At 40.9% G+C, this 18,375-nt stretch overlaps 1 protein-coding gene across 1 annotated transcript in view; it reads right to left on the reverse strand.

The window, feature by feature from the left end:
- cass4 (Cas scaffold protein family member 4) overlaps nucleotides 1-15,772 on the reverse strand; it is a 32,860-nt gene extending 17,088 nt beyond the window's left edge. Inside the window, exons 1-2 of the mRNA XM_036559879.1 lie at nucleotides 15,299-15,772; nucleotides 10,070-10,434 (exon numbers count right to left, since the gene is read on the reverse strand). Coding sequence (XP_036415772.1) covers nucleotides 10,070-10,075 — 6 coding nt within the window. The 5' untranslated portion in view covers nucleotides 10,076-10,434; nucleotides 15,299-15,772. The remainder of the gene's footprint in view (nucleotides 1-10,069; nucleotides 10,435-15,298) is intronic.
- Between the last annotated feature and the right edge of the window lie 2,603 nt (nucleotides 15,773-18,375).

Below are 18,375 nucleotides of genomic sequence, written 5' to 3' on the forward strand. Positions count from 1 at the left end.
AAAGCCAGCAATAAAGCTTGCAATGCAAAGAATGGCAGCATCATATAAGGAGACTGTCTTAAAATCCAGTACTGGTGTTTATGTAAGGATAATATGTACATTTATATGCAGCAATTTTGGGCATCCCAGTCAAATGACATGTTTTGTTGATTTTTTAAAGTGAAAATAAGTGAAAACATCCTGTACAGTGAACAAACTTCTGCACATTTTAGTGCAATGACACGTTCTCCTGCTGGCACATTCTCATTTTGGCTTGCAGTAAATATTTAAAGAGCTTAAGCAGCGACGCTGAATGCATTTCCTTTTACTCTGAAATAAGACAGGAAGCTTCTGTGCAAAACTGACATATTAGACTTTCCCACAGTGTGTGTGTGTGTGTGTGTGTGTATGTGTGGGGCGGATGGTCTTGACCACACAAAATTCAAACTGTTCAGCTTTTTGACCTCCACAAAACCTTCAATTATTGTGTTCCCATCAACAATAACATCATGCGTACTGGTGACACAGTGTACCTTTGCTAAATCTGTAATATCAAAAATATTTTCATTTCAGGAAACAGAGCAGGTGTACGTATGGATCGTTTTCCAGCAGTCAGATCAAGTATCAATTATGAACTTATAATGTCCAGTGCAGCCACCGAAGGACATACATGGAGGACTTTACTGACCCCTTTTTACAGCCACAGTAGCCATGGAACGCAGTTTCCACCTGTTTTAAAGGGCCCTCAGTTAAACTCTTTTTATTTCTTCTGTAAGATGTATGGAATATATTTATACAATGCATATGATTTATGATTCAAATGATTTTTGTCTTTGCAGGTGAACAAGCAAGTCAAATGATATGTTTTGTATGTTTGTATTTGTGTTAGTTGTATTCCAGCATTGCGTAGCAGCAGGTAGTCTGCCCATTTTTGCTCACGGCTGTCTTTGTGGCGTGGTGTGGTGGGTATAGTGTAGTTGGTAACGCTTCTGCTTGCCGTGCTGCAGACAGAGGTTCAATCCTCGACCTGGGTACACACACTATAAGAGTCTTTGGGCAAGATTCCTTTACCTGCCTCTGTAAGAACAGTCTAATGGTAAGTTGCTGGAGCATCTGGGAAATGAATGTGTGAATCGTTTTCACAGCAGGGGCTTCTAAACTCTTGTTTCACAGAACCAACAGTGTCCTAGAACATCTGATTACAGAGATAACCAAAAAAGTCATCTCTGAACACCACATTTCAGTCCTACTTTGCCAGTCATAAACACTATAATTTTTTTTCTCAAAGTGTGTATGCAAATGACCTCTGTTCTGATTGGCACCCATGTGTTATGCCTCGTTATCTCTTTAGCACAAATGTGTGGAGATAAACTGAAACCAGAATGGCCAAATATGTGTTGAGGGTTGTGACATCACAACCATAATGAATTTAAAATGGTCTTTATTCGCTGTTTAGCCTTCATATAGGGACTAGAGAGTAAATGGTATGTTTTTGACACTTTAACAATGTTTACATTCTACATCAAAGTTTTTATTACTAAAGCTAGAAGATTTGGGTTTTCCATGATATGGGTCTCCATGGAAACACATTATAACGAAACAGTTGTCAACATTTTAAAATGTCTGCTAAATATGAGGCTAAAAGAAGAGAAGACGCTGAGACAGACGTTAGTAGCCACTCCAGGTCCCAGTGTTTCTGGTCCTTTTCGACTGCCCTGGTATTTCCTGTCTCAAAAGTATGACAGATATGGTACATAAACGTTATTTTTCTCAGACACGGCTTCCTGCACTCCCTCCGCATGGCCTAGTTTATCCAGCCGGAGGATGCTCCATCTCAATGTGATCGAATGCTGTTTAGATCTGAATGCTGACCATCTCTCAGGATTCATATGCAGACCAGACTGCATGGAGAGGTGCAGCTGCTGATCCACACTATGCATTCAAAAGTTTAGAACTAATACTTAAACTACTATAAAAATAATTTGGTACATGTATAAAATGTACATAACATGTACATGTATAAAATTGCTCTAATGTGCTTGTCCTGTGTAGCGTCAGGTTTCAAATAATTAGTAGGAAAATAAATATGAATAATAAGGTGCTGCGCAAAAGTCAGAGAACACCCTTCATTTCCTTCATTTCCAGTCAAAACGACTAAAGTACAAGTTATTCATTTTTTAGGATACACTTTTGAGGAGATTAGATACAAGATGATCCACTTGCACGAGGAAGGGGAAAGTTAAAGGAAAAAAGTGAAAAAAACGTTTTCGCTTAAACCAGAACTCTAAAACTGGAGTTTAAAAAAATATTAAAAGTTATAGAAAAATGGGACTCATAACAACCATGCAAGACCTGGTAGACACCAAAACTGCCCCCATCAGATAAACAGCACTTAAAGCTTTCATCTCTGAGAGAGAGGAGAAAATCAAGCTGCTTCAGATCTGAAAACATCCACAGGTGTTTCTGTCCATCCTTCCACTGTGAGAAGACGACTCAACGCTGTGGGTCTGAAAGGATGTGTAGCTGTTCAAGAAGCTGTTACTGAGAAAAAGAAGTTGGAATTGTGTCACAGAATTGTGACCAAATTTGTAATTGGGATTATTTGGATCATGAGAAGCAGAAAATGCAACCAACTGCTAAGACTGAACTTTGGAGGTGTGGATTTCTTTGACAAAATGAAGGCAAAGCTCTAGAAAGAATAAAGAAGCACCATAAGGGCAAAGGAGCAGTAAAGTAAATGAAAAGGAATCATATTAGATTCAGTTGTTGAGGCTTTTGTGTTATTTATGTAAATGTTTTCTGTTTTTTTTTCTAGCTGAAAAATACACAACTTGTATAATAAACAAAAGGGTGGTTTCTTACTTTTGCACATTACTATCCAAACATGAAAGATGCAAAAATGCATTTTTGGTTTTCTGTTTTTGTTATTTTGTTATTTCTGTACATAAATAGTGAATATGATGAGTGACTTCAAAGTTCTGAACGGTAGTGTTTCTGACACATTCACAAAGCAGATATAGGACAGAATAGAATGTGAAAAATGGTGAAACGTCCTTTGCCTCCATCAGTTAACAAGTTCTGAAAGTGACACATGGGAGTTATTCTAGAGGAAGAGCTTCTGCAGTGGCGGCTGAGAAGCTTGTTGGTTCTTTTTTGTGTGGTTTCAGTTAGAAGTGGACTTCCCAGCCCCAACACCCTCTGCTTTTACTCTGCTGACCTCTTCCTGGAATCATGTCGTCCACAACAAAGTGACTGCTCTGCTACATTACTATTGTGAGGGTTTCTCTGAGAAAATAAACAGTGTCAGTTCCCCAGTCCATACAGCCCAGACACGGAAACTGAGACAGTTCAATTTGAAGTCATCATTATGGTCACAATCAATGAACACATTTATAAATGACTGCCCAATCAGCCGACAGCACTTTAGCCACGCCTGCTCCTACTGAAGTGACGCAGGGTGTTGTTCCTGCAGACAGTCCGTAGGATCCACACATCACACAGTCCTGAGGATGTCAGGTTGAGCTTAACCATTTGCTCTGTACATTTCAGCCCGGACAGCTTTTTGTAAAAGACACAGAGCAGCCAAACACAAATGCTTATGGCACAAATTTTACATTTTTAAATTCTTTTCATCTGCACTCCTAAAAAAGGGAATGGTTCTATTTAGAAGCATGTCATGCTTAAACGGTGCTTTGCATGGTTAAAATGGTTCCTCAGATTGATGGTTCGATATAGAACCTTTTTCAAAATGGTTCTATAAGGCACCAAAAAGGGTTCTTCTACTGTTAAGATGTCCAGCTTGCAGCAATGGAAGAACCCTTTTTGGTCCATGTGATTGCATGATTCATTAATTTCAATCACCAGAAAACTTGACCTTAATAAAGCACTGACTGGCCAAACCAGGTATTGTATGATAACTACAAATATCACTGGGCTTCCTAGCAGAGACATTTAGAAATGGTTAAACAAACACACTGACATATATAAAATAACTACTTATTGCATTTTCTTTCAGATCAGTGCTTTTCTAAGCAATTAAACTGTTGCTGTCCAGATAAATAAACTTTTAATTCTAATTTTCTCAGTGCCTAAAATCTTTGCACAGTATAACAGTGTTATGTTATATCATTGTTAATTGTTATGACAGATGCCTTAACACATCTCTGTTATATTACCCAAATTTCAAGTTTTTCATCACTTTGTCCTTTGACCTTCTGACAGAAATGGTCTAAGTCGGATGTGAGGTCAGCACCTCTCTGTGAACTAAACATTACGGCAAACCAAACAATAAAGACTACAACGCAAAGAACATCCCTGAATGAAATGTAATACAAAAATATCATTGAAAATATAGATTCCATTTTAATATTTAGAAGCAGACTTCCTGCACCCTGATGCCTTCTGCTTTTACTCTGCAGCTCCGGCCACCGCGCTAACCCCTTCCTGTAGAACTGTGCCTCTCACAGCATGTTGACCAGACAGTATCAGTGAGCTAAAAAGCATGCTTATTTAAAAAGTTTTAAAATAGGCAGATATTTAAACAACATGTAATGTTTAAAATAGTAAATGCCTTTTAGTAACTGAAAAAGTAACAGAATAATCAGTATTGTAATCTGCAACTGAATATACCACATGGCCAAAAGTATGTGGACAGTTCTAATTATTGGGCTCAGCTAAATCAAGCATGTAGCCATGTGATCTCCACAGACTGACATACGCAGTGTAATGGGTCGTACTGAAGAGCGTAGTGGCTTTGAACGTGGCAGTGTGATGGAATGGCATCTTTCCAAGAAGTCAAGTTTGTCAAATTTCCGCTCTGCTAAAGCTGCCCTTGTCAGTTGTAAGTGCTGAGGAGTTCCTAATTCTTTCTGGAAACAACGGCAGCATGAGAACTATTCACTGGGAGCTTCATGGATTGGGTGTCCTTGGCGACCAAGATTCATTATCTGGCGATCGATGAATGCCAGGGCATCCAGGGCTGTATATTTGGTGGAGGATGAATAAGGCTCTACAGCTGTTTTGGGCTGGTTTTGGTTTGCCCTTTAGTTACAGCATAAAATGCCATTTTAGAGAACTCGGGGAAACGTTTGGGTGAGGCCTTTCCCCATTTCAGCATGACAGTGCCCCCCATACACAAAGCAAGCGTTTTTGGATCTTTAGCCATGCCTGCCGACAGCACTTTAGCCACGCCTGCTCCTACTGAAGTGACACAGGGTGTTGTTCCTGCGACAGTCCGTAGAGTGGAAGATGGTGGAAAAATAATGACTCGCACTCAGTTGGAACACTGACTGTGAGTCAGGCCTTATGGTCCATCTTCAGTGCCCGACCTCATTGATGTTAATAGAAAATGAACATAAAGGAAGCTGTGCAGTCATGTTCCAACATTGGGGGGGACCCCTCACAGAAGAATGGAGGCTGTAATAGCAGCAAAGAGGGAACCAACTCCATATTAACGTCCATGGTTTGGAATGAGATGTTCAACAAGAACATATGGCTGTGATGTTCGGTTGTCCACGTGCTTTTCGTCATGTTGTACATTTTAAACAAAACCCAGCCCCAGTTGTGATGTGGATTGCAGGAAGCTTGAGTCAGTGTAGAAGGTGACTGAATGCCGGATGGTGAAGGGGAAGTTGGAGATGTTGCGTTCATTACAGCTTAGTGAGATAAATCCACTTATTTTAGTCATTCATTACTCTCTGGGAACATTCGCATTACGAGCTTTATTGCTTAACTGACTTATGCTTTACCCACAAATGCTTTCATTCATTATTTTACAGCTACCATTGCAGTTAGACCAGCTCTACATTGTGTTAAACCAGAGCACACAACAGTTTTTTATAACACCCACATGTGGAAAGCATTATTCATTTTAGATTATATTAATGTTGTATATGAAAGGTCACACTGTTAAGATAGATTGGACATGGTTTTTGTTTGACATGTTATCCAGTGAACAGTAACACTGTAGGAAAGTCATTGTTGTTTGTAGGCTAGCTAGTTTTGATTAGCTACAACAACGAGGTCCAGCTTGGCATATTAAACAGGAAAGTCAATGTTATGTAGCGCCTCTAAGCAAAGCATGCTACCATTGCTGATTTGGTTGAATATGATTTTCACCAACATTCTGTAAAGCTGGTCAAATCAGGAAAGAACACATCGGTGGGGACAGTATGAATAAGTCAATTGATTAATAAGTGTTACGATGTGAACGTCTCAGTAGCACTTTGCAACTTTTCCACCAACCTCAGCTTCTTCTCTTCTCTGACCCCTACACCAGTCGCACTATATTTGTGCTAGGTGACTCAAAGGGGCTGGTCTGAAAAAAAAAATACCCTCATGACCTGACAAACCACACTGGTGGGAGTAGAGCTGGTGTTGGGTAATTAGGTCATCGTCAGATCGACGAGTCAAAAATGATTCAAAATCCTTTTTCGTGCTCGCGTGTGGTCTTGCACACAAATGAGGCTTTAGTGCTGGTGTACAGCAACATAGCGACAAAACCAAAGCAATATTAAGATAAATGTTTAGTGCTATCCCTGGTGCTGCTTTCGCAAATGTATCCCGATCTGAGACATGATTGCAGTTAAATGTTTAGCAAAGATAAAGGAATTCAAGATACGTATTTACACTTCTGATAAACGTCCTGGATAGATGCTGATAATCCAAAACATGAGTTGAATACAGGGCCGGAGGATTGTTTCCCAGACAAAATGCAATATAACACCTATTGCTGATACTGTGTATTGAGTTATATATGACTTGTAGATTGTAGATTATGACAGATGCAGATAAGCATAAACATATAAAGCATCATACCAGCAAAATCAATGATTTCCCAGAAACACCAACCCTCTGGTGTACATCCCCAAATGCTCAGAAACATCAAGCAAATAATATCAGTGTAAAATAAAAAAATGACAAATTACAAAAGCAGTATTCCAATTCTGCAGAATAAACATAATAATTAATTATCAGAATTGCAAGCAATTTTTGTGCATTGCACACAGCATTTCCTGAACAGTTGTTTATAAATATAATATTTAATTAAACCAATATAGATTTAAATCGTATCTTATAATTTCCTTTTGCTGATGCAAGTTTGTTGTAACAGAACCAATTACAGCTTCACACATTTAACAAGCAGCGCTGGCACTAAGAGAAATCATCACATTTGAAGTATTGTTACCTGCTAGGAGTTCAGGATGGAGTCGTTTTTGAGCTGTGCACATGGTTGTTTAGTAACTGGCCTTTTATGTAAATGGTTACTCACAGTTTGGGCTTCTAATGCTGTGCTTCATCACTGTATTCACTCTAATGCTGCATGTGAGAGGTTCTGTCATCGCAGCCCTTAACAGTATCTCAGCAACTCAAATCGCAATACTCATAAACATATGAATTATCTTGCAATCCTATTATGCAGACAATCCTTTGCCACTTCATTTGAAACCTCTCCTTTGTAAACTCAACCTTGGACGTGGACAGCTAGAGACTGTGGACTATCCATTACTGCACATTTGTGTTAGCCATCTACTGGCCTTTTATCAGTGGTAGGTTTCTGATCACTGAGCTGCTCTTGGCTGGATATTTTTGGGTGGCAAACCACTCTCAACCCAGCTGTGACACAAATGGGTGTAAAATTCCAGCAAAACCGCCGATATACTGGTACCACCACACACACTATAAATGATCCACCACACTAGTAATTTCAGGTCAGTATCGATTGTGTGGTCAGAAGTATGTAACCGTACATAATATAGGTGGAGCTCATAAAGCGGTGACTGGGAGCACATGATTTTCTAATAAAGCTTAATTTTGGACCGCATTCACACACTGACTGTCACTTTCACATGTGGGTGTGAGAGCTTGTGTTAACCCATGAATCTTATCAGGTAAAGAAGATAAACTAAGTGTCGCACGGCGAAGTAAACACAGATCAGCGCCTGTCTTATTTTTTCCTCATTCCTCAGCACCGGCTGTTAGCAATGAAACTTTCCTCAGATTCCTCACAGTTTCCTGCTTTGTTCAGCCTGTCCAGGCAGAGCCTTTGGCCAGCTGTGGCCAGTGCTCCAGCAGGCTGGACACACAGGCAGAGACACAGAGACAGAGATGGAGACACACATCTGCAGACACACACATCCACACAGGAACCTGCTCAGACACAAATCATCTGCCTGGCTGCCTCGGCCTCCAAACAGACAAGTCAAAGAAAACAGAGGGCTGTATTACTGATTTGGGACAATCTAAGGCATCTGCAAATGTTATCTTAATGCACTAAGAGTCCACTTTATTAGAAACCCATACTTTGTACTTCCACTCCCTGGCCTCTTTATTAGAAACACCACCCTTATACTTCAACTCACTGGCCACTTTATTAGAAACACCAACGCTATACTTCAACTCACTGGCCACTTTATTAGAAACACCAACCCTATACTTCAACTCACTGGCCACTTTATTAGAAACACCAACCCTATACTTCAACTCACTGGCCACTTTATTAGAAACACCAGCCTGTAGCTCATGTGTTGCTGCACAGTTTGTCAGCTGCTTTCTATCTATTTCATTCATCATCGATGAGTTTCTGACCACAGGATCACAGTTGATCAGATATTATTTGAGTGGCAGATCATTCTCACCACAGCAGTGATGCAGACATGCTAGTGTGTGTGATGGTGCTACAAGTGTTGCAGTGTTGCTGGGGCTTTTGCATTCATCAGTGTCAATGCTGGGTTGATACACCACACAAAAACATAAACTGACCAATCACAAAAGGCTAGAGGATGGTTAAAACAATCGATGGACTGTATGCAAAGTGGAGCTACTGGAGTTACTAATAACAACACAGGAACTGTCTATGCGATGGGAGTTAGATGGATATTTCATATTTACTTGCATATATATATATATATATATATATATATATATATTTTGTCATATAATTCACATATTAAAGGTGACAAATGCTTTTTTGAAGTAAAATGGTTTGATAAAGCTTATATACTGGTAAGTTTCCAAATGTAGAATCCACAGCTCATATATGGAAACTGAGCTGCAAAAACCTGCTGTTTTGTATTTGTCATGGTTGTGACATCACAGACATTTAAAACAACCTGTTTGATTGTGAGAAAGTAAAGAGAAGTTACATAAAAATAAACTGTGACCATTTTTGATACATAAACCCACACAAAATGTTATGAGTAGATTTACAGGAAATAAAGAAAGAGCGAGAAAAATGTACAATAATGTCGCTTTAATGCATCGTCATTCGCTCCAGTTCCTAAAGAGACTCCGCTCTCGGTTACTTTTGCACAAATCGGTTTGGCAACTGATGTCACAAAAATGACACAGTGGCCACTTCTGCTTGTGCCTCAGAATAGCCACGGCGTTTAGCTGATATCTGACAAACACAGCAGCTTCAGGCAACGCAGTCTAGCAACACTTTACCCAAAAGCCTTTGTTCTCTGCAGCTTTAATTCACAGATTCCAAAGGAAAGCAACAAGTTAACGACACCAATAAAGTCCCATTCTCTCCTACTCTCTCTCTGTCTCCCACCCTCTCTCTCTCCCTCCCTCTCCCTCTCTCTGTCTCCCTCTCTCTCTCTCTCTCCCTCTCTCCCTCCCTCCCTCTCCCTCTCTCTCTCTCTCTGTATCACATTACACAGCACAAACTGCAACTCTAAACAGGGCTTTAGGGGGTAGGGAGGGGTTGAAAGGAGGTCATGGGGTGCATGAAAAAATAGGAGAGTGAGCTGACACCAACATTTAGAGCGATATCCCAGCAGCTGGAGGTCCGCAGGCCAGGGGGGGAAAAAAAGTGACCCTCATAAAGACAAGCAGTGCAGGTCAAAACAGAAGCAACACTTTCTGGAGTGCTGCAATAAACCTTCAGCCTTCATATGAAGATGGACATGAAATTATGCAGGTTGATCATAGACAGACAGACAGACAGACAGACAGATGTAATATATTGCCCCCCCAAAAAAGCACTGCACATTATACTCACCTAATAAAGTGAACTCCACATGGACAGAGCTGACCATGTTTGATGTAAAAGGGGGTGAAAAGCTTTAGAGAAGTAAACAGTTCTTACCTCCATCTGTGATTAACAGGCCGAAACACAATCCAGTTAAAGGTCCATTTAGAGCTCAAGCACACTCAGCGTCCCTCTGTGAGTGGAAGCCTCCAAAATAAGTGTAACTCTTCCTCCCCACTGCTGCACGTCTATTTCCACTTTCACTCACTTATTTATTAGAACAAACTCGCTGTGTTCTCTCTCTCTCTCTCTCTCTCACACACACACACACACACACTCACTTACACGCACTGCCTGAGACTCACACTTCACAATGAGCAGACTCAGTTAGGTTTTCTGCCTGTCCTTCATCTCGGCCAATCACAGTTCTTCCACACCCACAGCTGTCAGCGCTCCATCTACGTCACCCCCCTCCTCTTTTTCTGTTGAAAGATGAAGTTGCGTTTGTCAGTCTGGTGTGGACTAACATCAGTTTGTCTTTTTCCGAAAAGAAAAAAAAAAAGTGGAAGTCAGTTTGATTTTCTGATGTAAACTCCTTCCAGTGATTTTTTAAACCAGTGTTTATTATACATGGCAACAAAAATACAATTCTCAGGCTATTTTTGGACATAAAAATAAAATTAAATAAAAAAACAACACTTTTTAGTGTCTTTATTTCACCACTGCGTAAATTGTAAATGTCCAAAACAAAAAACAAAGCTGTATTGAAAAATGGTAACTTTACAGGAAAGAGCAAATACATTCCTGACTATTTGATGGAAGTTAATGTTTAGAGATTTTATTTCAAGTATTTTTTATTTTTGTCTATTTATCATGAAATGTTCACATAAGGACGGCTGCTGTGCTCAAACAATGTAGAAAACTAAAAATCACCAAAAAAAGCAACAAAATAGTTCCTCCAGTCAGATTTATTTATTCAGTGTATTTTAAAAACAATTATCAATTGAACCAAAACAATGTAATTGGGTTTAATCCAACTGTTGTGAAATCTGAGATTTCGTGATGTACTGAATCATTTCCCACTGTAAAACACTGTTACAGAAAACAGAAGCTGATTGTGTTTCAGTCTGGATCTGCAACAGAACTGAACCAGGGGCAGTCGTGGGCTGGAGGTTAGGGAACCAGCCCTGTGACCGGAAGGTCGCCGCTTCGATCCCCTCGGCTGACAGTAAGTAACTGAAGTGCCCTTGAGCAAGGCACCTAACCCCCAACTGCTCCCCGGGCGCTGTGGATAGGGCTGCCCACCACTTCTGGCAAGTGTGCTCACTGCCCCCTAGTGTGTGTGTGTTCACTAGTGTGTATGTGGTGTTTCACTGCTCGGATGGGTTAAATGCGGAGGTCTAATTCCGATGTGTTCAGACACAGTTGGCTAAAATGTTCATTTCATTTTCATTTTCCAATATTAAATTCCTGTGATATTCCAATACTTCCTGCTGATATCGGCCTAAGAAGGGCCTGGGTTTGATTCCAAAGCCAGGCAACCAGAGTCAGTGTGGAGTTGCCATGTTCTCCCCGTGTCTGTGTGGGTTTCCTCCCACAGTCCAAACACATGCAGTCAGGCCAGTTTGAGATGCTAAACTAGCCTTAGATGTGAATGTGTGTGTCTGCCCTGTCATGGACTGGCGACCTGTCCAGCGTAATCATTCTGCGACAGTAGCCGAATTCCACTGCATACATTCACTGCATAACTAGTTACATTTATGAAGTACATACCTAAGTAAACGATTGATTGATTGATCTGTACTCTCCTGAGTATTTTAAAAATCATAATACTTTCACTTCTACTCAAATATATTAGTCAGTGAAGGGATCTACTTTTTACTCAGTTGTGTTTTAGTCATTCAGTTACTATTTTTAGTTACAACTTCCTTTTTTTGTGTTTAATTTAATGATGTTTTGTTGGTCTGTAATGCTTTCAGTTTGTACTGTACTGCTTCTGTACATCTGTACTGCTTTGAGTTTGGTCTCACATCATATTTTAGAGCTCATCATTTTATTTTGACCAAAAGAATCTGAAAAGGAGAAGAATAAAGCCAAAAGAGCCTCAGTTTCTATGGCGATAGGTGTTGGATTTACTGAGATGTTACACCATGGTTCGATAAGTTACCCAGTACTTACTGTAAGTACGTTTTTTAACCTAACACTTCTACTCAAGTTGTCTTTCAGGAAGCTGCTTCTGTGTTAGGCATTTTTGGGAAGATACTTTTACATTATTTTACCCAAGTATTAATACTTTACTTGAGTACTGATTTAGGCTACTCCTCCCACCTCTGCATACAGTGCAGTGCCTTATTCCATGTTCGCTGGGGTACACTGTTCTTACACGGTCGACTGATGTGCATTGTGGGATTGTAAGAGTGCACTGAACGTTCTCCACTATGTTTTCAGACAGCACTACAGAGAGGTGCACTATGTAGTGAACAGTTTCGGACACAGCCATTGTTTTTCTCTTGCACTTTTGTCCTCGTCCTCCTGTGTCTGAGCCGATTTATTGTTGATGGCTTATTTGAAAGGACCGGATTCTCCAGCGTTTCGGCTTTGTTGTCTAGACGACACAAAGAAAAGTGGAAAAGAACGGGGGATGGGGGGGTTTAATGGTTTGGGGGAAGTTTTTGAAGGACACTAGAGAAGATCCTGAGGCCTGATATTTACTGACAAAGTCCAGCCAGAAGAATCCTTCATCAATCTATCAGTGCTCCAGAAGGAAATTCACTTGTTTTGCACAGAAAGTTTTATTACTTTATCGATTAAACTGCATTAAATATAATGACTCTTCACTGACTACCCATATTACATCACTTTCCATGAGTAATTTAGTGACTAGTGTGGACTGTTTAGCGTTGGCTGTTTACTGATAAAATGCTGCTAGAAAAAATCCCTCATCAGTGATGTTTCACATACAAGCCTCCATCCGCACATCCAATTTTAGCATTTTTTATGAAGGAATTTATTAAACTGCACTAATAGTGGTGACTCTCCATGGCCATCAACATTACTGTCCATCATCTATTTTAAAATGAGAAACTAGGTGACCAGTTTGGACTGTTTATTGTTTACTGACAAATTCCTGGAAGAAAAATATTCACATCTGCTCAAATGACATCAGAAGGAATTTTACTTAAAGCCAAAGGCAGAAGCCAGTCTGCAGACACAAACTTCACTGCGCCAACACTGCAGTAACGGACAACCCACATTACATTTATATCTTTTTTAAATGACCAACTCAGTGACCCATAAGAAGTTGAGGTCACGTGTACATGTGTGTTAGTCTTGGCTGATTAACTGACCAATCACAAACAGACATACATGTGTTAGCAACACTTTACTTAACAGGATCATTCCAGTAAAGTTTTTTTTTGATTTGAGTTGAGTTGAATATAAATGAGTCAAGATAAATTGAACTGAACTGAGTTTGGCTGAGCTGAAAGGAGCGAAGTTGACATGAATTAAATTGAATTGAACCGAGGTGAGTTAAGCTGAGCTGAACAGAGTAGAGTCATTAGGAATCAAACTGAGCCGAGATGAATGGAGTTGAGTCAATATGAACTGAACTGAATCAAGTTAAGCTGAACTAAACAGAGTGGGGTCAATATAAATGGAGCTGAGCTGAGCTGAGATTAATGGAGTTGAGTCGAGATGAATGGAACCAAACTGAATTCTTCTGAGGTGAGTTTAAGTGAGTTGAGTCAAGCTGAATTGAGTTGAAGTTGTGGTGAACCAAGACTAGGAGAGTCAAGGCGATCTGACCGCCTCCTTGTTTCTATGCTCATTGTCCATTTTATCAGCTCCACTTACTATATAGCAGAGATATGAAGAGTACTGAAAATCCCTACTTAAGTACAAGTACTGTCACTGTAGTGATAATTTTCTCAAGTACAAGTAAAAGTATTAGTTAATAAAATTACTCGAGTAAGAGTAAATGAGTAGTTCATTAAAAAACTACTTAAGTACTGAGTTACTTACTTCTTCGTATTTCCGCCGTCACAACCTGAACATATTTCTGAGCTACTCAGCTGCTTCATCTGTACAGAAAAACACTAAAGCTAAAGTTGTGAGAGCTGAGACTGATCACAGTTGGCTCTGCTAGAGCACATCTACACACGTAATTTAAACAGAATTTTAGTGATGGACCTGCTGCCCATCAGCCCCCTGGACTGACGTTAATATCATCATCTTACGTTAACAGGTGTGAACCTCTACAGACAGTGAACACATTCACAGCCTTCAGACTGTACATTTACACTGATATCAGTTCAGAACATTTACACCATTAAAATCAGCAGCAGCATCAGCAAATTACCCAGCTGTGATTTTACTGTAATATATTTCACTGATCATGCTGATCACCTCATACAGAACCAGACATGATTACTGCATTTCACTGTTAAACAGCTACACAGCCTCTCACCAAGATAAACACCAAGGCAGAGAGAGAGAGAGAGAGAGAGAGAGAGAAGGGGCGCAGAGAGAGAGGAAGAGAGAGGGGGGGGGTGAGAGAGAGGGGGGGGGCAGAGAGAGAGGAAGAGAGAGACGGGGGGCGAGAGAGACAGAAAGAGAGAGGGGGAGGACGAGAGAGAGAGAGAGAGAGAGAGAGAGAGAGACAGAGGGGGAGGACGAGAGAGAGAGAGACAGAGGGGGAGGACGACAGAGAGAGAGGAAGAGAGAGACGGGGGGGGGCGAGAGAGACAGAAAGAGAGAGAGGGGAGGGTGAGAAAGAGAGAGAGAGAGAGACAGAGGGGGAGAGAGAGAGAGAGAGAGGTGGGGGTGGGGGGGAGAGAGAGACAGAGAGAGAGAGAGAGAGAGAGAGAGAGGAAGAGAGAGAGAGGGGGAGAGACAGAGGGAGAGGGAGAGAGAGAGAGAGAGGGAGAGAGAGAGGGAAGACAGGGGGAGAGGGAGAGAGAGAGAGAGAGAGAGAGAGAGAGAGAGAGAGAGGAAGAGAGAGAGAGAGAGAGAGAGAGAGAGGAAGAGAGAGAGAGAGAGAGAGAGAGAGGAAGAGAGAGAGAGGGAGGAAGGAAGGGGGGGCGGGGATGAGATCAGGTCGACAGTGCGACAGAATCACTGTGCGGAGTTTATAAGATCCCGTATTAGACTAGATTTCTTGTCTTCACGACCGTTGATCTCCAAACAGCAGCTAAACTAGGCTGTGTAAACGGACGGACTGCAGGCTGTGGGCGACACCTGTTCACTGAAGTGTCTGAGAGGCACTGTGGTAAAATAAGCGCAGCAGATTTAAAGTGTAATAAACAGAATCTTTATAAAGACAGAAGAAACCTGTGAACTCGGTACCTGTTCAGCTCGATCAGCTGGCTCGGCTGGAGTGGACCTGTGAGGGCGGATCTCAGCAGGTTTCGTGTTCGGCCGCTGATAATAACGCCGTTTTCTTTAGTTCGTGTTAAATGAACACAGATGACCGTTTGGATGGTCAGTTCCTCCTGTGTGCTGGTTCAGTTCTCCTCTGTCCTTCACCACTAAACTGGTCATCTCTGTGGTGTTTTTCCTGCCGGAGCTGCTGTTTTTTGATTGGTGGGTTCGTCTGACTGGTTTCGGAGCTGATTCGCTCATCATTTATTTCACTCTGTAACGTTATGAAGATCAAAGTAGTGAAGTAAAAGTGTTTCAGTAAAAATGAACTCAAGTAGAGTAAAAGTGCTCTGATTGAACTCTACTCCAAAAAGTACCGTTACGGGGAAAACTACTCAATTACAGCACCGAGAGGAAATGTAGTTCGTTACTTACACCTCTGCTCTATAGGGGGCACTCTGTAGTTCTACAGTTACAGACTGTAGTCCATCTGTTTCTCTGATACTTTGTTAGCCCCCTTTTACCCTGTTCTTCAGTGGTCAGGACCCCCATGGACCCTCACAGAGCAGGTACTATTTGGGTGGTGGATCATTCTCAGCACTGCAGTAACACTGACGTGGTGGTGGTGTGTTAGTGTGTGTTGTGCTGATCTGAGTGGATCAGACACAGCAGTGCTGCTGGAGATTTTAAACGCCTCAGTGTCGCTGCTGGACTGAGAATAGTCCACCAACCAAAAATACCCAGCCAACAGCGTCCTGTGGGCAGCGTCCTGTGGGCAGCGTCCTGTGGGCAGCGTCCTGTGACCACTGATGAAGGACTAGAGGATGACCTCTAACTTTACAATGTCTCGACATTGCGATGTCTCTGACTTTACAAGGTGGACTGACAAGGTAGGAGTGTCTAATAGAGTGGACAGTGAGTGGACACAGTGTTTAAAAACTCCAGCAGCACTGCTGTGTCTGATCCACTCACACCAGCACAACACACACTAACACACCACCACCACGTCAGTGTTACTGCAGTGCTGAGAATGACCCACCACCCAAATAGTACCTGCTCTGTGAGGGTCCATGGGGGTCCTGACCACTGAAGAACAGGGTAAAAGGGGGCTAACAAAGTATCAGAGAAACAGATGGACTACAGTCTGTAACTGTAGAACTACAAAGTGCACCTATATAGTAAGTGGAGCTGATAAAATGGACAATGAGTGTAGAAACAAGGAGGTGGTCAGAATGTTATGCCCGATCGGTGTATATATAGTTGAACTGAGTTGAGGTGAGCAAAGACTAAGTGTAGTGGAGCTGAGCTGAATTGAGGTGAACTGAACAGAGTTGAGCCAAGTAGAGGTTTGGACATCTGACTGAATGTATGTTTTTAATGCTAATGAAACTATTCCTAATAAGAGGCACGACAAGAAAGGCTGTGAGCTATAATGATGATCGTTTCCACTCAGGAGTTTCTACACTGTGACCTTTAGCAGGCCCGGTCTGTGTTCGACAGCAGCTGCAGAAAGAAATGGCACAGCCAACCAATGAATAAACCCACGAGTAAAAGGCACACATTTCATGCTACAGCTGCAGTGAAGAGGCCAACCACATTCAGAACCACAGTATTCTGGTTGGTAGCTCAAAGCTGAACCTGCCTGACCAAACCTTTCCAGGCAGCAGATGATGAAAGGCCACAAAACATAGTGAGATAGATTCAAAAGCAAAGCTTCAAACCCACACAGGCTGCTGTGATCGCTGAGATATGAGAACGATGTGAAAGTTTCATATCTCTTTTCACCGACGACACAGTGTGTTATTGATGAGCAGCACTGATCTTATGAAGCACCGAAAGCTACATGTGTGCTAACAGTATGGCTTCATACAGAACCTCCAGACAGTGAAACATGAGGGGCTCAGTGAGTGAATTACAAGCCAGAACCATGAGGTGCTTCACATCTAATGAAAAAAAGAACGAGGCTTATTGATCAAAATCAGATCACATGATCACACAACACATGAGCACTCTTCCCAAACACGAACAGGAGTATATGCAGTATACGCATAATTAAAAACGAATAATTAGCTTTATCATCGATTAAACGTGTGTATGAGTTAATACATAAATACGGTTAGATGTCAAAGTGATTTAAGAAAGTCTAATATTGAACAGCTCAATACACAAAGTTACATTTTTAACCTCTTCAGCTCCTCGAGACCACCGGGGGGTCCAAAACGCACTTCATCATATTCTTCATAACTTTCATATTTCATAAGCTACATTCTAAAGGTGGGGGTCGTATGAGAGCTGTAACTGTCTTCTCTCCAGTCAAATAGATGGGTGATGTAATTTTAAACCCTTATAATAAAAGAAGCTGAACTCAGTTTTTTTTGTTCTACTGAAAGTCGACCCATTTTTCCACAAATCTGGGCTATAAACTATAAACAGATGGCGTCTCTTCAGTGATCTGCTCTGTAAACATTATTTTTATAAAATAATACAAAGAGCGTCTAAGATTTTTGGCTTTCAGCAGTAAACTGTAAGCATATAGCAATATGTGTATCATAAAACACATGTTCTGTTAATTTGAGGGAACTTTTACAAAAAATAAATAAATAAATAAAATAAAAATGTACATTTATTTCATGCAGTTATTGAATAATTTCCCTCACGATTTAATCATGTGAATTCAGATGGACAAACCAAAATATACTCTGGAGAATAAGAGGTTAAACAAATTTGAATTTGTCTCATTTTAATTTGTGTCTTACAAAGGTAACAAAAATGCTTCTTAGCTTTATATTTCACTATTTCTTATTTCCGTGAGATGAGCTTAGAGCTGGGCAATATGTGCAACAAAAAAAGAGAAAAAAAAAATCATAATAATTCAAGTTTTCACGACGCACAATATATCACAATGATTATTTTTTCTGACATAAGCTGGGACAGTATACCATTAAAAAAACTTTTTTATAAACCATGAATCTAATAATTTGTGTTCAACATTTCACAAACTGCTGCACTAAAAACACTAACGCTGTTTGCTCTTTGTGATCAGTCCTGCAGTTCGGACGTGT

This window comes from Colossoma macropomum, unplaced genomic scaffold (genome assembly GCF_904425465.1).
Source record: "Colossoma macropomum unplaced genomic scaffold, Colossoma_macropomum, whole genome shotgun sequence".
In the NCBI taxonomy this organism is placed as follows: Eukaryota; Metazoa; Chordata; class Actinopteri; order Characiformes; family Serrasalmidae; genus Colossoma; species Colossoma macropomum.